The sequence below is a fragment of the Neopelma chrysocephalum genome, unplaced genomic scaffold, assembly GCF_003984885.1.
Source record: "Neopelma chrysocephalum unplaced genomic scaffold, ASM398488v2 Primary Assembly neopelma1_42, whole genome shotgun sequence".
In the NCBI taxonomy this organism is placed as follows: domain Eukaryota; kingdom Metazoa; phylum Chordata; class Aves; order Passeriformes; family Pipridae; genus Neopelma; species Neopelma chrysocephalum.
The window spans coordinates 16,601,321-16,626,900 of NW_020897700.1; the positions used below are offsets into that span (position 1 = coordinate 16,601,321).

A 25,580-nucleotide genomic window follows, 5' to 3' on the forward strand; every position below is an offset into this window, starting at 1 on the left:
CTCCTACCGGGGAGAAACTCCCCCAGCTTCTCAGCCACAGGCACTCAGTCCAGTCTGACACTGTTCTGAGTCCCTGCAGCCCCCCAACCAGGGGCTGGGGGGGCAGAGCCCCCTAAGGGGCCGGAGCCCCAGCTCCTCGTGGCTCACCACAACATGGCCACCTCTTCTTCCAACAAGTACTACTGCTTCTTTTCCGGTCTCCAGAGATATGTTTATATTTTGCAGGAGCACTGATTGGGTCAAGCCCCAAGGGTCACCACCCCCTGGGGGTTACCACTTTCCTAGTTTCAGGGGGAAAACATGGCTCAAACCACTACAACACGTTTGACCTGTGTTTGCTATCAGCTGTGGTTTGAGGTGATCTCTGTGCTGTCTTACTCTGAAGGATACCCCCTCTCTTCATTGAATGTGCAGATTCCTTCATTTAAGCAATTTTAAGTTTTAAGACATTGAAGATAGATGAGAAAGAAAGGTAGTTTTCCCCTCTATATCTAGGCAGGGTAATCCTGATTTTTCAGTATGGGCCAAATCTGCAAGACTGTAAATAGTTTTTAGATTCCATTACATGTTGCTGAACCAGATGAGAATCTTTTTTTTTTTTTTTTTTTGCATATATAACCTCCTGCAAAATAACTTTTGAAAACCTTTTCTCTGTTTTGATAGCTTTCTCTGTTTTGTGGCTTACAGAAAATGTCGTCTGCTTAACAAGAAATGTTTGAAATTGCTGAAGGGTAGGCATTCCCAGACCTTCAAAATACAGAGGCAAGAGACATTTCATTTCTAATAGCATAGGGATACTTACGTGAGTCAGAACCGAGGATGCATTCGTGCCGATGGTAACTGATTCATCAATAAAGAGTCTGTGTGTAGCTGCAGCACTTGGACATTTGCCACCAGTCATCTGATCAGCATTTGTGACAGAGCAGTTGGAATGCAATGTTCAGCAATGTCTCTTGGCTCCTGTTCATGAGTGTTGCACTTCACAGAGGTGTCCCAGACAATCCCAGAGTCTATACAGTTACGGTTGACTCAAAAATGGGGAATAGTGACAAGGTGGGATGACGAAGGGAGTACAGACTTACATTTCAGGGAGATGGGGTGATTACTCTCAAGGCTGTAGCTTCAGAGAAAGATGGGATGTTCTTGCCTCTGCACACGGTTCATACCAGATGTGATATAGAGAGGCTAGTGGTGACATCTGAGCACTAATTTCTTGCTGAAATATACTCTTTTTTTTTGTTGTTGTTTTGGTTTGGTTTGATTTGGTTTTTTTTGTTTTGTTTTTGTTTTTGTTAAGAAGCTCCTTCTAGTGTCTTCTGGTACATTGATGGTGAAAAGTTCATTCCAGTCAATTTTAGATTAACTTTTTTCTGTATTTCTATTGTATAAGTAAAACTGAAGGTATTTACCTTTTTGTCTTTCCAAAAATAACCCAAATACACCAAATAAAACACTTCAAAAATCAAAAAAAGGAAAATACGTACAACTTTTTTTTTTTTAGGTCAATAAATGAACACAAAAAATTTGTTTTCAATGTATGATACAGTGGTGGTTGAGGAGAGACAAAATACTTTCCTTTCACATACTACCAGTTCATCACCACATACTGTCTACTCCTTTCTTTATTTGTTATCATCATTCCATTCTTCTTAGAAGTGACAGTTTTCTTAGCTAATGAATTCTTGAAAAAAAATCTTATTTTACAATCCTATTTAGCTACAACCTAATAAGATATTGTAGGTTTTCTGATTTGCTGTCAGCTTTCCAGCATGCAGTTGGAAGGGTTTTCTCTAGTAGATATATTAGAGTAATCTAGAAACATAAACAATAAAATCCAGTAAAATAGTATAAGACAGTTAAAACATAGCAGGAAATGAAGTTTCTGATCCTATTGAACAGGATTGTGAGCATTACAATAAGAGAAATACATTGTTTTATTAGAAATACCTATGCAAAATTTAAATAAGGCTGCAGTTGTTCCATGGATAATTAGTATGTCCTATAATGATACACTAAATTTACTGTATATAGTAGAATGTAAAAGACCTAGTCAGCTGTCACAGTCAATTTTTTTTTTCACCAGGTACAATAAGGCGAGGTTTTTTGTTCTATAAAATCTCAGAACTGTATGTGTTTCCTTCCTATTATGCTCAGTCTACTAATTTTATTTGAATAAGGAGAGAAGATCCTTCTTTTATTCACTTGGACTTTAATGTCCAAGCACATTGCACTGGGAACTCATGCCAGCTTTATGACTGACTGAACAAGTGTGATTTTCTGTATTGTGCTGAATTCAGGCTCATGAAGAAAGTTGACCTTTCTGGCAGTAAAGAAGAAAGTGAGCCAAGTCATCACAAAGCAGGAAAGAAGAGAGGGGAAAAACTCCACAGCAGTTAAATTGAAAAAGAGAAAATACCTATAACTATTTTGGCTATTCAAGTATAGAACACTTTCCTCTATTTGTATGCTTCTGTGAACTGTATGAATGGACATAGGTTTTTGTTTCCACACTTGTGAATGTTTTCACTAAATCCTCTAAATAGGGTAAAATTCTGGACCCAACATATCACATGTGGATTTTAGAGTTGTTTTCATGTTGTTAATTAGGTCAGGATTTCATTGGTAGTTAATTATATTAATGTGGGCCCTAGGGGAGAGTACTGGAGGGTAATAGTATTTTTGGTTCAATCCTGATAAGGACAAACTGCCCTCAGCTACAAATAGTCCTTGTTTATTTAAATAGCTGCAACATTCATCAGTCCTTTTTGGTTACTGATTGAACTGTGCTTCGATCCAATTATGCCAAAATCCGTATGCATCTTTATTCTCTGCAGTTTGATAATTTCATATTTCTTATCAGTGTTTGCACTGTTGTGTATAATTCTCTCTGACATACCAGAGTGCGTCCTTCTGTGTTTGAGGAACTCATAGTTTCTTGCATGTCATAGGCTTTCCCATATTACATTTCTCTCTGATACGCACTCTAGTTATCTTCCCAACCTTTGAAGTCTGCTGAAACACTATTTCCCCTGCTCCCGGCTACCTTCTGTCTTTACATTTTAGTGGTTTAGGACTTAGTTTTCTCTTTTAGTACTTTATAATTATTTTCTTACTTCAAATCCAATTAGAGGTTAAAAACCCAAACCTTTCTGTTCTAGTCTTTGCTATTTTCATGATGGTCTTGAGCAACAATTTCCAGGTGGGTTGACTTTAAGCCAGCGGAGTTATTGAAAGATGTCTTTCACTGGGTGAAAAAGATGGGATCCATGACTGTTGGCTAGAGCACTTCAGCACAGTGAGTTTCAAACATGTCAAGGGATAAAATCATAACATTAAACAGAACATTTCATAGGAAGAGGTTATAATGGTTGTTTGAATTAATGACAGACATATGGTTTAGCATTCATTCAAGGAGTTCAAGAACACAGAGGTTTCAATGGTTTTGTTGGTAACTATTGTTTTATGGAATATCAGAATTTCCTTGAATAACAAAAGGGAACATAATAAGAACTCTTGAATAACATAAGGGTGGTAGATTAGCATATCATAGCAAATATGTAGAATTTCAGTCTTTAATTTAGCAGTTTACCTCTTTAAAAAAGAAGTTGCATCTTAAGAGACCATTTTGCCTTTTCTAGAATAACTGCTCAAAAATACACAACAATTTACTGTGGAAGTGTCAACAACTGTTGTTTCTTCTTCCATTTAATTAATATCAGCAGTATTTTATTTAAAAGGACAAAATTAAAAACTTGAAAACCAAAACATCTATCTTTTCTAGTATGTGCAAGGTAAACAGGTGTTAATTTACAAATTTTGTAAAACATTAACATTATCAAACTATTCACATGAGTTCTAAGCTGGCAAGTTTTCTGTTTCTGATTTCATAATATGAAGCAGTTGAATTCCCATCAGTTCAGATACTGCCATGATGGATCCTCTAGGATATTAGGGAACCAGCTGTGACAAATTTGCTTAGTGAGGGAAGAAAGAGACCACCTTGCTAACAGTATAACTTTCACAAACTAGCACTTGCGTATATCAGTGATGTCAACCACCCTGATGTTGATATTGAAGTCTTAGGAAAAAATTAGATCAATAAATGCAACACGGATCCATTAAAAATATTCCTCTGAGATGTGTGAAATATAGTGCCTTCATTTTGTTCTTCTTTCTGTAATATTAAAGAAATTAAGAGACCATGTGAAGAACATGCTAAGAAAGGTTTAAAATTTTCATTTCTCATTTCATTATAATTAATTGAAACTTGGGACACTAACAATAAGACATCCGTGAGTCATCCTTTAAATAAATAAATAAATAATATATGGAAAATGGTAAGAATAAATTAGAGCATGAAGTTAGCAGCAATGATTTCACCTAATAAGTGTCCTCACTGCATCTGCATTTTAGGTGTTTTGACCTTTCACAAATGCCCCTGCCACACTCAGGCCACTTGCGTACAGGCTCACATGAGCCACTGTAAACCTCTAGGGCCAATTCCAAAGAAGCTCTTCTACAAAAGCTCTGGGCAAATGAATCCTGCTTGCATCACCCTCACAGACACTTTGCTGCCTTGGCTTCTGCTGTTACCTACTAGCACCTGGCAGTGCAAGTGGTATGAGGGCAGAGAGAGAGAGTTACAGTGAAAGGCAGGGAAAGCCAGCCCTTGTCCTGGCTGCTCACCACAGAGGTGCCTTGAGGTACTTGCCTTGGAGACACCTGACATGTTTGTAATGTCAACACAAAGACCAAGTGCAGGACCAAGAGTGCAAGGGTCTGCACTCCACCTACTGCTTGTGCATTATGATGGTTTTGCAGTTTAAATTAGAAAAGGAGTGAGGGAGAGATGGGCAGCAATCAGCAGAGGCAGGATTTGTCTGGCATGGCGAGTGCTTTTCATGAGATTTTTTAAAAAAGTATTTTGCTGCATATATGTTCCAGCACATGTGCTGTCAGCAGCATTGCTGGCTGTTCCAAAATGACTGTACCAGCCTCTTTTGGTGGGTGAAGGATGAAGAGCATGTGCCTGCGCAGTCAGTGGCTGTAGCCACATAAAGTCACAGCTGAGAGACGGAACAGATTGGTACACAGATGCACGAATTGTTGGCTGCCGTGGCAGCGCTGTACTTCGCTGTTGCAAGCCCTGAGCCTGCTGTACGCAGTTAAGGTGACCTAACAACTCTAGTTCAGAGCGTGGCTGCCACTTCTGGAGGAGAACTGGAGGGTGACAGCATGAGGTATGCAGTGCGCAAGAGCTGTCAGCAAGTCCTGGAGGCGAGAGCTGCCGTCACGACATTGTGATCTGCTTTCCACGTAGCACTTTGACAAGGACAAACTTTGCTTGATATGGGTTATAGCTGGGTTCATAGAGAGACTATGATACTGTCTCTAGTATGATATCTGTCACAAGGTTTTTGATGACACAGGCTGTATGAAGATATGGGGCACTAGGGTACAGTAGAGGCAGGCTAATGGGAAAAGACATGCTTTTAGCTAAAACTTCTTCTACTTGTTTGAAGTCAATGCAATATAATAATCTCTATCTAGACAAAAAAATACTTTGTTTGCAGGTGCCTTTCTACCATGAAACCATAAGAGTAGATAAAAGCATCTTAAGAAATGGTAGCAGAGTATTCTTTCCTGGATAGTTATTTGCATCCATCATTATATGCAATGAAATCCTCAAAGTCAAAGGCAATGAAGCATGGTTCATATTTATTACTGTAGCTGTATTATAAACCTATTAATAACATTGAATATGGTGACAGAACTCATGGTCTTTTTCTGATCCACACAAAATAGACAATTAATTTTATGCTTTTTTTTAAATTGAGATTAGTAGTATGTAAAAGACAGAGATTGACATGTCCTGAGAGTATACAGTACTACTCCTTGATGTGTTAAAAGTGACCTCTCAAATAATGCCAGGTTAGTATCTGACGTGTCTTCTCTTTTAAAGGTAGGAAGAATGCAGTGATCAAACAAGTATTTAAGATTTAATTTATTGTACTTTGTAGAGACATTGAGTTGATCAGATAAGTTTATTGGGGTGGAAGAGTTATATTTTCAAATGAATTATATTTCTGTTCTTGATGCCAAATATCCTGGCTAGTCACCATTTATTTACCCAGAAAAGAGTATAAGAGCTGAGAAATTTTGGAAAAAAAAATCTTTGACAATGAGAAATTTATTAATTTTAAATATGTATACATTTTAAAGTAGGACATTCTCATAATTGGTATGTATTTTCACTCTTTATAGAAACTCTGGCTAAGCCAGCTTATATTAATTAGATTTTTTAAATACACTGTGTAACTATACATTTTCACATTTGGAACTGGTTGTGTATAATAAAATATTTTTTCAATCTTTTCTGTGAAGATTACAGCATGGGGACAGGTAACGTAGTGCTTAGTATGTATTTGCTAAACTCTCATAGTAACAACCTCTATCCTAGTCCAACAAAGAAGAGTCAGGCAGAGAGCAAAATTTACATTATCAATGAACTGCCGAGAAAATTAGAAATCATACTAACTTTGAGAAGCAGTACTCACTATGGTGTTGTGAAATATATTAATCATTATTAGATATTCATAAGTAAGGTGTCAGAACTGGGATTTAGGTTGTTTTTCACAAAATATTGAACTTGCAAGGGTGAAAAGCATTAGCAGGAGAGAAAAGGGAGATACAGGTTTGCATTGCATTTTCTCTAGAATTAAAAGAAATTGTCTCCAACTCAGGGGTGAGTAGCTGATCATTAGGGATAATGGTGGGAATTCTGTTAACTTTTCATGTAGTTTCCTTTGTTTAAAAGAAAAAATTGCTGAAAAATATTTGAGGGTTCCAGTTCCCTTGGCTAAAGGAGGTGAGTGAGATGCCCCCAGGTATTCCTTCTGTCAATTCAGAAGGTATAGTTCTCCCAGCAATACTCCTCACCCAAGGGTTTTAAGGAACAAACTTGTCACAGAATAAAAGAATCCTCTCATAGATAATATCTTATCAGAAAGTTTTAGAAGTAATTGAAATGAAGTCAGTAGTGAGAAAACTACAGAGTGCATCAGATTCATGAATGCCCTGGAAATGTGCTAAAAAGTGAGATGACAGAGCTTTCTGAAAATCAGAAAGAAAAATCTAAATTTGATGCCAAAGAACTTACTGTGCAATGAGAAGTAAGGCATAACCATTATCTGACATGCATCCTCCACTCCCATGCCTCGGGTTTTAAGGCAAATCTGGGGCTGACAAAGAACAATACAAAAGACTCCTACAACATAGATCAGTTTAATGCTAAAATGGCACATTAAGGTAATTGTCAATAAGAGAATTAATGCACATGAGGAAAGAAACACAGCAGCCTAAATATTTGCATGTAGTGAGGGGAAAAAAAACCCCCACACCCTAATTATTTACGTGCACCGAGTAGCTGTAAATTAGATGTTTACGGAAGATATGGAGTTATTGCTAATAGTTGTTTAGGAAAGTCAGTTCAGTGTTTGTTGGCAGACAAATCATATATAGAATAAAAGATGTACTGGAATTTTTTTTTATTTCTCTCTACATTTTAACCTATAGGCTGTATTATAAATGAGGAATGTGCAGAGAAAGAAACAGGAAAACAGGAAAACGCAGAGGTACAGGTTGGTATCTGTTTAAAGAGAGTATAAACCAAATAAATTCATCAGATTTCTAAACATGGTTATATAAATATAAAGAAGCAACACTCTTCAAACCCACCTGATGTTATGAAAATAAAAATATACCTTAAAAAATGAAGAAGACAAACTTAAGGAACTAAGTCCCCATCAGTGGATATCAGACAAATTGGTTAGCTGCAGTTTCTAGCTCAGGCAGTAAACGGACTCGAGGGAATATACTATGTTACCCCTACCTCTTTACTTGTTTTAAGCAACTACCATTGGCCACCAATTTAATATTAAGTAGTTATTAAACAATATTTGCCTCTATTTACAGTATCACATCAGTGCTTAGTGCAAATAAAGAACTGAAGCAACATTCATGGAAACAACACTTTGATTTATAGATGTTTAATGACAGAGCCTGGTGAAGTTGGGAAAAAGTAAAATAAACATTTTAAACACTAGGGTGGTGAAAATATGGGGTGGAATTACTTCCTACTTCTGTAAGGCCTTAGAAATAACAAATAATTTCAGAATTGAGTAGAAAACAGCAGACTATTCATAATTATATTCATCAGTACGTAAGTTATTATCTTGTCTTGTCCTGAAATCCTTACAGATATGTAGGAGATGTAAAGCTTAAGTATTTTGCATGAACATACACATCACTGGAAAAAATGGGAAAGGTCAGACTGCCTGACAGTCTTATTTCACAACTGTCATAGCAAAACCAAACTCATTACACTGCTTTCAGGGTGATGCCTCAGCAACATGACAAACAAAGAAAACTATCTGTTCAATAGCATTTCACTGAAATTGTCAAACATAATTGAATAACACTTATTTCTTGGAACATTTCTTTCAAAGTTGGTCTCTCCATGGTCTTTTCTGTCTGTGCATTTGCTTAATTCAGATCCTAAATTGCAGTCTGTGCCAAGTTCCCTGAGAGATGGAAAGTGAGATTAATGACTTATTCATCCTTGATTAAGCCCCCACCCCTTCCAAAGTTCTCTGTAACATATATATTGTCTGGGACATTGAAGTAGAACTCTTTCTTCCACTTTTCCAAGCAGTGATTGCAGAAAAATACAAAAAACTAAGTTGCTTATACTCAAGAGCCCTATATTTCAAAATATTTATTAAAATCTGTATTAATACTGCTTAAAATCTTTTATTTTCAGCGTTTTTCTGTGAAACATACTTTTGATTCTAACATTTAATTATTTTAATCATTTGTTTGACCCTGAAATTCCTTAAGCCCACTTGATCTCTAGTTCTAGTGAAAAATACACTACTTAATATACCCTCTGCACTTAATAAAAGCATACTAAGTAACTGTAGTCATTCATATATTCAAGTTTAATGATGTGGAAAGTTTGACAACTTAAAACTCAGTATGTCCTCCATGACTTGAAACAAAATAAAAAAAAAAATGAAGATAAAAATAGTCATATAATAAAAAAATTAAAGCAACTGCTTTACAAATGTATAATTAACGGAGTTATAAATACAGAAGAATGTTACCTAAACACTGAAACATTAAATTCTGCCAGATTACAATTAATGAGTAAACAGGGTCTAGATCATATTGCAAAATTGAGCTCAGAAATATGTCATTTTGCCCTAGAATGCATAGTATAAGCATCCTTCAAAAACACAATTTCTGATCCATTGATAATATAACATTAAAAAGAAAGTACAGAAATTCTTTACTTATCATTTGTGCTGTACCTCCAAGAAGAAAAAAGAAGGAAGTAATTTTAGGTAACGTGAGTATATAGACTTGATAACTTATTTCTTTCTGTTCACCTATGTGCAGCAACAAAATTTGGAGTTGTAGTAAAGCTTTGAAAAGTAATTTTTATTCCTGCTTTTTGGTTCAACTCTTTAAGAACAGATAATAATTTTTCTTAAAATGAAGATGTAGTACTGTTTTAAGGAGAACTGTGGTTTTGGTAATAGTTTTAAAAGATGTGCAATAAATTCAATTTATGTTACTTGGAAAAAAAGTGGATTTTTTATTTCTAAAAAGGCAAATAATAACTGAAGACACTCTGTACACTTTGGGGATTTTAGGTGGCATCTGTCCAAAAAGCTGACTTTTTAAATTTATGTTGTAAGCGTTCATCCAAGTAACAGTAATAAAGTCAGAAACTGAGCATGTAATAATTTTCTCTTCTTCTGTACAAGTGCAAAGAATAAGTCTTTCAAGGTCAAACAATTTTCGAGACTATAAGGACCCTATTCTTTTATACCACATGAGGCTAAAATATGTATAGTATAGATGCGAGGGTGGTGGAATGTGGCTGCCCTTACCATCTTCTGTGAAACGACTTCTCCAACCAAATTTTCATTGTACTTAGAGATATTCCACAAGTGCATAAAGGGGACAAAGCTTTAACTGTGCATAGCTAGTTTTAGCATGCACAACTGCTAAACTAATCTAATTCTGACCTTGAAAGTCAGAAATAAAATATTTTCAAAGTTTTTTTTTAACAAACAGAAATAAAGGGATGTTTTCATTGAGATAAAAAGTCAAGATTCTGATTTTCATTTTTTTTAAATTTTTTTTTTCCTTTAATGGACTTATTGTTCCAATAACAATCATACTGAGAACTAACACAGAAACAGAGAAGGAAAATGTCATACCACAATGTACTTGAAACCTCAGAGTTCTGTAATAAGCCTTTTTGTGCTTCAAGTCAGTAAGCTTATTGTTGTAATAATCCCATAGTAAAAGTCCACTGGAACATCTGATTAGCAGTTCTGTTTAGGTGGAAGTATGAGGGGAACCCAAGAAAACATATTCACTGTGTCATTTCCTATCTTCACTATAATATCCAGTTACTGAACAGGTGCAAAAAAACAAGCCTCAAATTATTTATGTAAAATACCTCTCTGTAATAGAGCTTGTTTTCTGTGTTTCGAATTATACTTTGCTTAATATATTCTGTGTGAGCTCTCTTAGGAGAGAAACTTCTACTATGTATATTAGAAAAGCTGGAGCACCAAAAAAAGGTAATTGAAGTGGAAACTGTTGGAATAAGCAATAATAAATGAGAAGAATTGTTAAGTTTGATTACTAGGGAGACCCAGAATGAGATGGGGTTTGGTGGAACAAAACGTAAGTGATGTTAAAGTATTATGGTGTACAAATGTCAAGCTTTGGTTTGAGTTACAAGTGAGAAATCAAGGCAGGCTGGTAAAAAATCAGCTGGAATGAGAATGAAACAGACAGCAACCTTTAAGAGGTTTTACCAAGTTTGGAGTAAGAGTCCCCAGAGAAGTGTAGCAGACTTACGTAGGATTATGTTACTGAGACTGTGAATAGAGTAAGACTAGAGTCCATTTACTACCTTTAATATATCCACAGGAACTAATTCTATGCAGTCTCTGCCTTCAGAGGCAGAGACCTACTGTGAGAACCACTGCTATATGAAGAATGATAGGAATCAAATCCACAGTTTGTGTAACAGTATTGCCAGGATCATGACCGTAAATGATACAGGATAATAAGTGATCCTCAATTGTTCACATTTTATGCTCAGCTGATTTTCCGTAGAAAAGAAAAATGTCAGTCAAGACTTTAACATTCTGTACACACTGTGCTCCTAAGGCACAAAGGATATTTTGTACTTATTCTTGTATATCTTTATGTTTATCAGAGGCTTCTATGTTGGTGGGGCAAGGTAGAAAGGGGAAAAAAACCAAACCATTCATGTGTAAGCCAGCCTTCATGAAATGAAATCCTGCATCTCTGTCCCATATTGGAGCATTAAATAACATAGACTAAGCAGACTTACTTAGGAGTGTCTTGAATTGATAAGAATCAGTTTGCTGTGTTGTCTATTTAACATGATAGTTTCAACACAAATGCTGAACATCAATAATAAATATTGCATATTTCTAATAGATTCTGAAACAGTTTACGAAATGCACATTTATAAGTCCATTAGGAACCACATAAAGATACTCTCATGACATATGTATCTATAAATGTGTATGATTGTTATAGGCCTTTAAGGTTATGACAGTGCATTGTGAGAAACTATATTTAAAAGCAAAAGTTGATTGATGATCATTTTTTTTCCTTCATCTGAGAAAATGTTTTGCATTTTTCACCACTGCTTTTCTAGTATGTTCTGTTTTTTTCTGTGGCTTTTCCTGGTTGTTTCCCTAGTGACTTTCTCATATGATAAGAAAACGCTCTGTTCAGCACAACCAAATTGGTATTGTCATCCCAAATACTACTACTATTTTTTCTCTTTGCTGTTGTGCCAGATGGATTGCCTTATATCTACAATATTTATTCAAGTCCACAAATGGAATAACAGTATTGTAAACTTTTATTATATGGTTCATGCCAAGGTAATATGACATCACTGAACTCTTACATTTTATTTTGACAGAAACAGACCTGTAAAGATGTTTATGTGGTGGTCGACTGTTTTACTTCTTGGATGCATTTTGCTGGAAGCAGAAGGGTGGCCAGTCAAGGAAGGATATGACTTTAGGCCCTATCAGCCTCTAGTAAGATTACGCCACAAGGTATGGATTATTCTCTAAAACTTCTTGCTTTTCTTCAATGGTCAAGGTATAAATTATACTCCAATCCTATCTTGTTTGTGTTTTTTGGAGTAATTTTCAGAAATTAACTCTTACAATAACAACACCTGCAAAAATATATACTTGATTTAACGAGCAAACAAGCAAAAAAGGTGTTTTGACTTGAAAGCCCAGAAAACTTTCAAAGAGGGTGAGCTAAGCTCTGTTTTAGTTTCACAAACTAAAGATTATGTGTATCAACATCAACTCAGAGAGAGAGTTCCAGGAGAGGCTGTCTCTTAAGGTAACTGTCAGCATCCGCTTAAGGCAATGACTTGTCCCAGTCCTCACTGAATTTCAGATCAAACAGCAAACAAGGGAACTGCCCATCAAAGAAGTGTGCAAGGAAAAGGCTGTAATATTTCCATGGGCTGCCTAGAACTAGCATAGAGCTGATCAACATAATTCTTCTTGGTACAGTAGTAGTCATGGGAGCAACATCTGAGGAGCCTTAAGGCCTACTGTCAGGTCAACAGACCCTAAAAAAACTTCACCCTTCTGAATACGTGTGCTTCAACTAAAAAAAGTCTGAGATATAGCCAGAAACCCTAAATGTTAGTTTTGGTTAATGTTTCAAGATCTGGCTAGTTTTATTTCTCAATACTTTTTATAAAACATGAAAAATAATTATTGTTAGTCCTCAACAAGGAAAAGATCCGGTATTGTGTGATTCTATCTCAGTGTATAAGGGAGAGGAACTGATAACTGAGTTCTCAAACAAGTAAAATATTTGCCTATTCACTGACTATTGTATACTATGTAGATTAAATATAAAAATTTTCTAACAGATGGAAGATAAAATATTAAAATTTGATTTTATTATACAGTTATGTATATGGGCTATAATGAGCATAATTTCTGAGATTTAGATGTGGAACTAATAATATGTTGTTTTTTCTTAAAAATGCTTCTAATCCACTGATAATGTTCGTGTAATACTTAGAATAGATTGTCATAAACATTTCAAGTTTAATATTGGGAGAGATCACACATACAAGTATGTAAACAACATAAAGAAAAAATATCGAAAACTTGATATAAAATTTATTTTGAAAAACAAAGAAGATATGGTGGGTTTTTTTCTAGGCAATAAGTCTAAATGAAAAAAACGGTTTAGTGTATAGTTAAGATTTTGGTATTAGGGATATGTGTTAGTATAAAAAAACTAGGAATGCAAAACTTTTCTAAAGTGAATTTTTAAAATTAACTTTGGCACAGATATGCATATTGAAAACATGTAAATAATATGGTAAAGAAGACTTTCTGCTTCAATCAAGCACTTAATAAATCAAGTGCTTAGATTAAATTATGCAAGTAGAATTCTTACTACAAACAGATGATAGTGAATATCAGCAGAGTCATATTTGCTTTGATCAAGCAATATGTATGCAAGTTTATATGTGTGAAGATTAAAAAAAAAAAAAAAGAGTAATCACTCTTGCTCTAACAAAGGGGAATTTATCTAACTTGGATGATAGTCCAACCAGAGCAACTCCAAATGTCAGCCTGCAGGGAAAAACAATCCTGTTGGTACTTCGGTATTATCTTAAAATAATAATTGTGTTCATGGTGAGAATAGGCATTCATATCACAAAGCTTTTGTTGTTTTAAAAGGGATTATGAGCAAATTCAGCTTCTCATGCACGGAAATTACAGATAGGCATTTAGTCTGTATATATGATAATCTGAATGCATAAGAAAAGTGTTCATAAGGAAAAAACTTTATAAATAGGGAAAATCTTTCTGTACGAGAAAACGTTATTTTACTATGAGGGTGACTGAGCATTGGAACAGATTGCCCAGTGAGCTTGTCAACCTGCTTTTAACCTGCAGTTAAAAACTATATGGACATGGTTTGAGGCAACCTGTTGTAGGTGACCATGCTTGAGCAGGGAGGTTGGACAAGGTGACTTCCAGAGGTTCTTTACAACCTCAAACATTCTTTGATTCTGTGCTTCATTATAATACACAGTTAATAATCACATATAATAAAATATAATTAAATTTTTTTATCAATTTATGTAGTCAGCCTGATAGTTGGGGATTTTACTGATGAAACCTCAAAAAGTTAAAAGAGATTTTTAGATCTTTGACAAAAGATTTAAAAAAAAAGTTTTTACAAAATCTTTTAAAAGAGATTTACAAAATTTTTTTAGAAAATATAAATGTCTACATAGTGAACAAGATACAATATTCCTTAATCCACTGCTTTAATTGGTTGATATTAAATATGTGATGAATTAAATTGGAGAGTTTTTCATTTTTTAATATCAGTTTTGATTTCAAATATCAATTTTTTAGCACAAGTTTCGTTTCTAGGTTGTTCAAAACCTTTTGAAATAATTGTACTTAGGAAATTGTTGATATTATCTATCTTTGTTCTGTCCCTTAGCTTCCCTTCTCAACTTCCAAAAACCTTCTACATCTTCAATAGCTAACTAAACCTTCTCTGTTCAATGATATTTATCATTTACCTGCAACAAATAATCCACCTTTCATAACTTGAGATGGTTGACAAGTTCAACGTGTTTCACAGGACTAGTAGAGACAATTTAGCTCAGTTAGTTAGAGCATGATGCTAATAACAACGAGGTTGTGGATTTGATCTCTGTATGTGTGCCATGCACTTAGAAGTTGGACTTGATGATCTTTGTGGGTCCCTTCCAACTCAGAATATTCTATGACTTTGTACATATCAGGTTTTATTAACTGCTTTATACATCCTTCCTCCACATCTGCAATCCACAGTTCTCATACGAAACTATTTAGCCTGAAGCTTTTAATTAATTTTCAGACCCAAGTGGTTGTTTAGTAAGTTTGTGTTGGGATGTGATTCAGATCTGTGTGGTTCATAGCATCCTGATTTGCAGAGAAAAACAAACTGTGCAGGTAGATCACTATAAAGTCTCAGCACATTTTGCCAGGTAAGACACCTGGCTTTTTAGGGAGCTCTGAAAAATTAACTAAAGATTCAATTTAGAGATTAGAAAACCTTCCAGTTAAGGAAGTGTCTTTATGACTATTTGAGTTTCTGTGTGTACCTATGATGCATTCAGAAAGGGACTATGAACATACATTTTTCCTATACCAGAATATTGAGATATATCATTATCCTCCTCTACAGATGGCATCATGTGTGTTCCTGGTTTCAATAGATTTTTGGGGTGGTTTTTAAGTTATTTATAATAAATTAAACATGAGGACAGATACTTGAACAATTACATGATGATATCTCATGCTGTTTTAAATACAGTAAAATATATAGCTGAATTGTTTCTCACAGCACAGTTGTACAGAACTCATATTCTTCTTCAGTGGTGGAAATAACTAGGAAAATTGGTATTGTTGATAGAAATATTCAGTGCTGCAGTGTGTGATAGCCTGCATCCAGTTTTTCCCTTAGAAGATATCTGTGTTGCCTTTAAGGCACCAACATTTTTATTGGTAATTGAAAGCACTATTTTTCAGTCTTCAATATTACTTTTTTTTGTTGTTGTTAAAACTGTGAGGAAAATTATAATAGAATATGCTTTAAGTATCCTAATTTCTGAGTGTGGACTGCACTGTTTCCTTGGCTAATGTCAGAGCAGTCTGGTGCTACCTGAAATATACATGTTTTGACACTAACCAAAAGTTGGATCTAGTTCTGTGGATATTGCTGATTTCCCAACTTTGCTCTTCATATCCTTTACTTATGCAGCCATTTCTTAATGTGTAGAAATGTGTTTTTTTTGTGTTTAACTTGATCTGTATGAATCACAGACTATTCTTCCTCAGACTTTTTAATTTATCATATGCTTCACTAATGAAAAGGTTTTCTAATTTTATTATACATTAGTTGGAACTGCTCTAGCATTACAGTGGAATTTTTAATAGCTGCTACCTAAGAGGAGCTGCTGACTTGCAAGTGTTAGGTTTATTTTTCTGGAAATTTTCGTCTAAGAACTTGAAGCAGTTCATGCCTAAATTATAATTATGACCCAAACTATAATTATAATAATGTTCATTATCATGGCCATTATAATGGCAATGAAGATCAAATGTTTGACTGCATTGCTAATATATGAAATAATCAAAACCAGGAAGAGATGAGTTGTCTTGAACCAGAAGTGAGAAAGAATATACAAAGCACTCCTGAAAGTTTTATTTTCACTCCCCTTCCCTTGTGTAACTGCCATGGCTTACACTTACGTGGTTATGCTGGAAAATATTAGGCTGGAAAATATTCACAGCATGTGAATTTTTTGTTAAGCCAGGTAACCATTCGTTCTTCGTTTGTCAAATCACTGGAAAAGTTTGTAAGGTACTTTCCATTTGGGAGTCTTCTTGCATTGCTGCTGAAGTATTGTAAGCAATTTGTTCATACCTACGTTCCCACCTGATATCATTAGGAAGTATTTCTAGCATCCTAATGAATTTTCTTCTTGTCATTTGCATGCCTCTGACACCAATGTTTTCAGTGAAAAAGTGAATGCTCTGAGATTTCCAGGTATAAACAGGTAGGTGGTAGCCAACAGAAAGCCAACTGCTGCCTGCTGATTCTCTGTCAGAGCCTAAGAAATATGGAATATAGCCTGTACATCCATATGTATATTCCAGAGCATGCCAACTCTGCGTATCTAACGTGCACACACAACCTTCCTTGGCAAGCGAGGTGATTCACATGGTTTAGTAGGGAATAATACTGGCAATAGTGGCTGGTTGCTAATGATCCTGTCATAGGTGGGGAGCTGTTAAGTTTTAGTCTCAAGAGACAGTCAGTGAAGGTGCTAAATTAGTTATTGTCCCCTGGACTTTGGTCCAGTTCTGAATTTATGGAGTTAGGACCATTACACTCGTAATAGACAGGGTTGTAGTGCCCCACTGAGAGCAAACTCTACCTTGGCAGCATGGGTGGGGGTAGGACCAGGGGAACTTGAGAATAGGGGGGAGAATCGAGGGAGCTTGGACTTTGGACTGGGCTCGACCCTCAGCCTTAGCCTGGGCCTGTGTCCTGACCTATAAAGGACCCTCCATCTGGAAAGAGATTTTATTGTCCATCTGAGCATGCAGTGTACAGAGGGTGCAGCAAAGGGGATGTGCTTTGATTTTACCAGCTTTCATGGACAACTGTTTTTGCCATGTTGATTCAAGCTGTTTCCAGTCTTGTCCTGATTTTGTCTTGTGTGACCAAAGGGCTAATAGGAGCTGAGTCAGATGTGCAACCTTCATTCTTGTCTGTGGTATTTCTCCAGACTAAAATATTTCTTCTAATTTCCTGTGAAAAACCTGACTCTCTCCCTTTTTCCTTTCTCCTTCCCTTCTTACTGTTGCTATTCACTGCTTAATTCAGCAGTTCAACCCAATTCTCATTAATTTATGCCTCGGGATTAGGTCAGTTTAGAGGGGTTAGGTTACATTAGAATTAGGTACAATTTAGAGGTGTTTAAGCAATAAGGACTTTGTCTGAGTGAAACAAAGCAAGGGAAAAACATAAATATTTCTCCCAGTTTATTAAAGATAAATTTGAATGTATAAGCACAAAGCACAGAAAATATGTTTTGCTTTTAGTTTCTTTCCCAAAAGTTATAAAATATTCTCCTAACTAACAGCACAGTGAAACTCCTGTAAAATGTAGACAGGCTGTGTTCAATGATTTTATTCTCATTTAGGGTTTCATGGCCAAGAAAGAAATGCACAGAAAGTAGTACTTCAGGATTCAAAAATAGCCTGAGCTTTCCTTGTGTGGTCTGGTCTCCAAACAACCTGAGTTTTTATAGTTTACAGTGTCTATCTGGAAAATCTATTTGCTTGCAGGATTTGAGAAGTCATAAAATTTGATAGTTTAAAATCCTCTCCTAGAGGGAGAGACTGCATTCTAATTTACTTTTTCCTGTGGGCAATAGCATTCAAAAGGCATGGGTAATTTTTTTTTTTTAAGTCTCATTACAATCATTGTACATTAATAAGCTAATATCAATTAAACATGTTATTTTTGCTCTCTCTCATTGCATGCTTAGAGCAATTTTTAAAAAGTCTTAGAAAAGTTGCTTCTAAAATCTCCCTGTAAAATTTCTTCTATAGTCCTTCTTCCAGCTAGTCAGTCATTAGGGGGTGGAGTGTCAAAATCTGGAATTAAGGCAATTAAGAATTCCTCCTTTCAAGCTGCCTACTGATACTCATTAGCAACACCTATCTGTAAAGTTTTAGTCAAATCAATGGAGCTAGTGAGGGAACAAAGGTGAGTCTTAACTATTGCACTGAACCTCTTGCTAGATCTGTTCCCATTGCTGAACATCATCACTGTGGAAAAGATGAATCTCACTCAAATATTTTAAGGAATTATGAGATTCACATGTATTATCTACCGTTTGATTAACATCACTTTTTTAATCTCATATGGCAGGGTGGCAACAAAGAATAAAATACAAAGTAGTGGTATATGAGGTAGCGTAATTATCTTCAGTACTTAGCTTGGACTTCTCGCATTGCTTTCTAGGAAAATGATTTCCAGTTAGCCTCTGAATAGATAAGACAATGATTTTTTACTTTTCTGGTGTTTGGGAATCAATGCAAATACAATCTCTGTCAGCTATCATTTCAGCTTCTTGATTAGCATTAAGTTTTTTCATATTCTATTGTGATGGCAAATCGTCGCTACAAATTGCAATCACAGTAGTAACAAAACAAAGCCCAATGAGATTTGTTTGATATATTACATGGGATGATTTGCTCCTGTTCAAATTTGTGCTGTTTGGATTTCAAAGTCATTAAAGAGGCCAGGTACTTGAAGTTTGTGTTTATGAGATATGGCTCTTTTCCATACCTTCCTTGCTGTCTTTTATTCTTCAGGTCCTTAAGACTATTGTGTATATAATTCCATCTTTTTTTTTCCCTCTCAGTCAATTGCTTTATTTTTCCAGTCTTTTCTATTGTTTCTTTTTCTCAGCCATTTTCCCCATGGATTTAATATCTATTTGCATTACCTAGAAGATGTAGACTTTATTATCTTTACTAACCTTTATTATCTTGGTTTATTAAAATGAAAGTTATATCCTGTAGCATAGACAATGTTTATAATATGAAAAATAATATGCAAAAATCTATATAAAATATTATTAAATAATAAACATGATGTATAACAGTTTTATTGGTGTGCAGACAAACTGAGCTGTACCCTAGACTCTTTTTTTTTTTTAAATAACGATCCTCTTAGCTTATGATTTATTTTTCATCTTTCTGATCCTAACTAGATATTTAAATTCACTTTTAAAATGAAAATAATGATGTACTTTAAACATTTGAGTTTGTGGCCATGTTTTGGCTAGGGGAGGCTACAGGGGTGGCTTCTGTGGGAAGCTGCCAGAAGCTTCCTCCAAGTCCAGCAGAGCCAATGCCAGCTGGCTCCAGGATGTACCCCACCGCTGGCCAAGGCCAAGCCAATCAGGAATGACAGTAATGCCTCTGGAATAAGATATTTAAGAAAGTAATAGTTACTGTGCAGATGTAATTGCAGACAGAAAAAAGCAGGGTGAGAACATGTGAGAGGAACAACTCTGCAGACACCAAGGTCAGTGGAGAAGGAGGGGAAGGTGGTGCTTCAGTCACTGGAGCTGAGATCCTCTGCTCTCTGTGGTGAAGAGCATGGGGAAGCCATGTAGACCCTGTGCCACTGCAGCCCATGGAGGACCACTGGGATGCAGAGACCCACCTGCATCCCACTGGAGCAGATAGGTGCCCAAAAGAGGCATGAACCCATGGAAAACCTGTGGTGGAGCAGGGTGCTGGCAGGAACCTGCAGACCCGTGGAGACAGGAGCCCATGCTGGAGCAGATTTCCTGGTAGGACTTGTGATCCCATGGGGGACCCTCATTGGAGCAGGCTGTGCCTGATGGACTGCACCTTATGAAAAAGTGACCCACATTGCAGCAGTTTGTGGAGAGCTGTTACCTGTGGGATGGACTCATGTTGGAGAAGTTCTTGGAGGACTGTCTCCCATGGAAGGGACCCCACGCTGCTCCTTGAGCAGTGGCAGGAACAATCTGTGATGAACTGACAATAACCACCATTCCCCATCTCCCTGTGCCTCTGGGGGGGGAGGAGGTAGAGCTTGAGAAGGAGGGAAGGGTGGGGAGAATTTTTTTAATATTTAATATACTTCTCTGTTGGATTCCAAGATATGATATCTGCAGAGAGATATTTGAATAGTCTCTGCAGAAAGCTATGGGCTACAGAAGCTGGGAAAACCCCTCTTCACCAACCTCATCTCTGTGGACTCTTCCTGCCTTCTTCAGCAGAATGTAAAAAGACTCCTTACATGATGTTATCACATGCCCTGCCCAAGCCAGAGAGCCACATCCTGATCTCATCAGACCTATGCGGAAGAACCATTGTACCTTATCTCTCGCTTTGTGTTACCTGTTCCCCCCCTGTAAAATCCTCTAAGATAAAATGGGTTTTTCCCATGAGGTAATTCCTAAGACCCCAAGATGTGTTAACCTGGGTTTTTCCCTTATATCATCCTTGTGAACCCCCTCCAAATTTAATAGTATGAATATGCAAACCTTCGATGAATATGTAAACCCCCTGTTAAATATGTAAACCTTAAACCCTTTAAATATGAACTTGTGAGTCCAATAAACCATTCCAGTTTTCTGCCCCCCCGGATCATCTTAGCTTCATTGACCTCTGCACTTCTCATTATCCTGCTCTTATTTTGTTATTTGTAAATTTTATTAATATCCCCAGGCTGAGTCTGTTTTGCCCATGATGGTTTCAGTGAGAGATGTCTCCCTGTCCTTATCTCAGCTCTTGAACCTTGCCTTTTATATTCTCTCCCCTCTCCACTTGTGGAGAGGAGTGATAGAGCAGCTTTGGTGGGTGCCTGGCATCCAACCAGGGTCAACCCACTACTGTTTTAAACATTAGTATACTGTGCATCTATACAGTAATGTATTCCCAACTGAGGAAATGTAACATTTATATACAGCAATAATGTTTTGTAAGACAACTGTTTGTTATGTTGGGCTTTAGTATAAAATCAAAGCATAATATTTGTGCACTATTAGACTCCTTCTAAATTGACCCCAGTTAGATTGGCTAAATATTAGGTCTTACATCCATGTTTCTTTTCAATATCTATATTTTAAAACACCCTTAATACTTTGTGTGGTAGAAAAAGAAGTTCAGAAGAAATTGACTTTTTAGCACTAGGAAAATATCACTCATTTTAACTCTTTCTTCCTCATTGCTTACTTTTTTCTATTGTGTTTTCAGTAGTAATTTTGATCTGTGATAATTTTACTAAGAGTGTAATGTGCAGTGGGAGCACAAATCTGGTATTTTTTAGATAAAACCATATTTGATGAAATTATACTATACCTTTTTTTCTTTGCTTTTACAATATCCATTGTTCTGATTTTGTATTACCAAGATGTCAAGTTAAACAACCCATCTACACTTAGTGTGAACAATGCATATTTTTCTCTTTCAGTATCAAGTATTTGACAGAACAATATTTAAGCTATTTCTTTAGCATTTATTTTCCTGATAAGTTAAAATTTTTTCATTTGAAAGCTTTGCAAGGAACCATGGTAAGAAACATTGATCTGTGTTTATGTATATTAGGTTTAGGTATATTTGGTTTATCTTTCTTCAGCAGCCTTTTCTTTTGAGAGTTTTGTAACTGGAAAATTCTAACTTTATCTCCATTGTTTATAAAGCAAAATATCACTGAGAAAGTCTCATAGACTTCTGTCGTCTTACCTTGCGGACTTATTGAAGTATTCTATGCTTACCTTAATATGTCTTCAGCTCTGGGTGGGGTGACTGCTAGATTACAGTAGTTGTCATGACATCTTATTTTTACTCTTCTTCTTTTATATTTGTTGATGGGGTCATATAGATAGTCCAGCTCAGGGCATTGTATTTGTGTCTGATAACTGATTCCATGGTAAATCATATCGGACAAGAACATACATCCATCATTATGCTCAAATCCCTTCAACCAAGAGCTAACAATAAAAAAAACCCCAACCTCCTTTCAAATAATGTCCATTGAAAGCATTAAAGGTTTTGGTAGCTATGCTTAGGCCTACACAAAGAAAATGGAGAGTTTAATGACAACCTAATTAAAAGATGTCTTAATTATACCTTTTTTAAAATTATTATGCTTTGATACAACTATGCTTAAATGCTTTTAAGAACATGGAAAATTAATGCCTAAACCATAAAAGTCAAAAGAAAGATTTCCCAAACTTTACCAATACAAAAATGTTGCTATTCGACCTCATTAAAAGTGCTCAGAGAAAGGTTTGGGCTAGAAGGTATCTTAAAGATCATCCAGTTCCTACCCTCCTGTAGGAATGTGTACAGGGACACTTCTCACTAGATGAGGTTGCTCAAAGACTCATCCAACCTGGCCTTGAATAATTCCAGGGATGGAACATCCACAGCTTCTCTGGGCAACCTGTTCCAGTGCCTCACCACCCTCATAGTGAAGAATTTCTTTCTAACATCTAAATTAAACCTAGTCTCTTTCCATTTGAAGCCATTCCTCCTTTTTCTGTGACACTACATGTCCTTGTGAAAAGTTCCTCTGGCTTTATTATAGGCCTTTAAGTATTGAAGGCCACTGTAAGGCCTCCCTAGAGCCTTCTCTTCTCTAGGCTGAAGAACTCCAAATCTCTCAGCTTGGCTTCATAGGAGTGGTGCTTCAGTCATCTGAGAATCTTTGTGGCCCTCCCCTGAACTCCTTGAGCAGGTCCATGTACTTCTCATGCTGGGGATTCCAGAGCTAAACACAGTACTCCAGGTGGAGTCTCATGAAATTCAAGAGATGAGTAAGAGATTTTTGTTTGACTTGACATACCTTTTTAGTTTTTTGTTATTTTGAAGTTTTCATTTAATGTACTTTGTTAAGTGCAAAACTGCATTTATACTATTCATATAAATGAACACGTAATGTATAAACAGTATGTTTGTACGAACTAAGTATAATACCACAAAATATTTCTTCAACATTGCATAATGTTAATAGCATCTGCTTAATGTTCATTGTTAATTCTATCATATAACCTTATGCAATTGAATTCCCCAGCTCAATGCATGTAACAAAATCTAACAAGCTTATACTATACCACTTCTTCCAATGAAAACAAACCAAACAAAAATTATTAGTCATTTGTTTTATTTATTGCTTACAACTCTGGCTATGTAACCTGGAATAAACAGCCTATAATTCAAGTGTATTTTCTAGGGAGAAATTTTCTTGAGGCATCAGCACAATTTTCAATTTGCTAGTGTCTCATGAAAATGCCATTACTTTCTATTACTCTTACCTGAGGATTATTTGCATACATCAGTGCAAGTAATAAAACATTAATATTACATTATCTTAATAGAATTTATTCAACTTGTTGGTATATCTAACATTATTTGATGTTACATTATTTGATGTAATGATTCTGAAATTGTTAGTAACTACTGTAAGCTGATCCTAAAAGTTGTGAAAGACTATTCCCATTGCAGCTGATATTTTGTGGGGGGTTTTTTAAAGGTCTGAGAAACCATTACATTGGCCAGTCTGACTTTCCATATAAAGGTTATGCCTTTATTTTTTTATACTTTCATTCCTCCCATAAGTGGGGCATGAGTAAAACATTCCTTTCAAAGACATTACTATTTCTTCAAATATTTTCTATACCTTAATATTTTCTGATAATTTTTTTTGGTGGTTTATTATTAGCAATTAGTAAAGAACAGAGTTTATCATTTCTTGTTTTTCCAGTGTTAGCTTCCTGATATATACTCCACAATTAGATGGAATAAAAAAAATACAATGAAAGTCATTGTTTTAGCACAAGGAAATATTTACGAGCCATTATTTGTAGTTTATGATTCATAACAAACCCAATTTTATTTGTGCCTACTAGTATCAGTCTAAGGCATGGAAGAAAAATAGATGTCTTTATACATATATATATATGTATAGAAGGAACTAAAATTGAAAAATACGTTATTATCCGTTAGATTAGAACTTCAGATATTTACTGAATTGTTATTTCCGCTCTCTGCACATTTTTTTTAAAACTACTTCTTTTCAACATGAATGCCAAAAGAAAATAACTAAAAGCTTTACAGTACATTGCCTAGTTCACAGCAGGGAAACTGTGACCAATTGTAAGTATATCTGTAGTGTATAGAGCTGTACTTCACAATTTATTTTGAAAAATTAGTTGAAATACAACAATCAAATACCAAATTAATCTTGAATTTTCAAAGATTCAGTAGAAAAAATATGATCTTAATTTTAGTTTCTAGTTTCCTAAATGTCACACAGTGGGTAATATTATATAACTTTTCATCAAATCTCTGGTTTATAAGAATGTATTCCTCCAATATGCAGCTTGATGCTTTACAAAAGGGCAGGTGCAATCAATTAATATTCATATAATGAACTTCTATTTTGCTCTGCATCCTTATCTTTATCTTTACAAAATGAATGGTAGAAACAAACTATTATTCCTAGAGATGTCTCAGCATATTGGTTTTAATCAATACTGGTAGATAGACTACAATTTTACCCATAATTATGTCTTAATGCAGACTAAATATTACTTACATTCCTGGATTGTAAGAAGGTAATTGATATTTATGCTTTCATTCCTATATTCTCTAACCGTCATTCTTTCTGCAGATTTTCTTCTATCTGGACAAAAATTTGCAATGAGGAAAAATAAGATTTGAATGAGCTTCAGACAGGCTGAATAATAAAATGCAATGCACATTCTGTGGGTTTTGGAAAATTACACTTTAAAACCATCTCTGAAATTTAAAAAGAAAAACGAATAGGGGTTTTAGGCAAATTACTCCCATTAATGTCACTGGGAATTGTGCAGATAAGATCCATCTGTACTGGGAGGGTTCTTTTTCTTGAAAAAAAAAATAGCACTATATTGTTAAGAAATATACCACTTTTCAGCAATTGTGAAGGTACCTGGAGTTTTAGGAGCTCACATAAGTGGGAAGATAATAGAATACCCATTAAATACTATCTCTTAAAATCACCTGTGATAATTCAGTATGCTAAAACATTACCTCTTGGAGCTCTCTTTCCCCCTTCTTTGCCTACTCAAATGTGGAGTGTTCTCAGATAATTTCAAAATGAATACGTATGCTGAATAGGAATACCCTATGAGCTATATGAAATAAGTATATTCATCTGCAGCACCTCATCAACTGCCCTGTGTTATCACATGTCTTACTTGGTAGGCAGGAAGAAAGTACATCTTTTGCAGTCTATGCATGGGAAAGTCATTCTACACTAAACATATAAGCATTTAAAGTTTAATGCAA

General features: G+C 35.5%; 1 protein-coding gene across 5 annotated transcripts in view; it reads left to right on the forward strand.

Moving 5' to 3' along the window:
- FSTL5 (follistatin like 5) overlaps positions 1–25,580 on the forward strand; it is a 289,125-nt gene that overhangs the window by 13,629 nt on the left and 249,916 nt on the right. For 4 of the 5 annotated variants that reach the window (XM_027676801.1, XM_027676804.1, XM_027676802.1 and 1 more), the window contains exons 1-2: positions 5,129–5,240; positions 12,050–12,188. In XM_027676801.1, the coding sequence (XP_027532602.1) occupies positions 5,236–5,240; positions 12,050–12,188 (144 nt within the window). In that variant the 5' untranslated portion in view covers positions 5,129–5,235. Of the gene's footprint in view, positions 1–5,128; positions 5,241–12,049; positions 12,189–25,580 lie in introns of those variants that run through there. The other variant, XM_027676803.1, reaches the window with a different exon arrangement.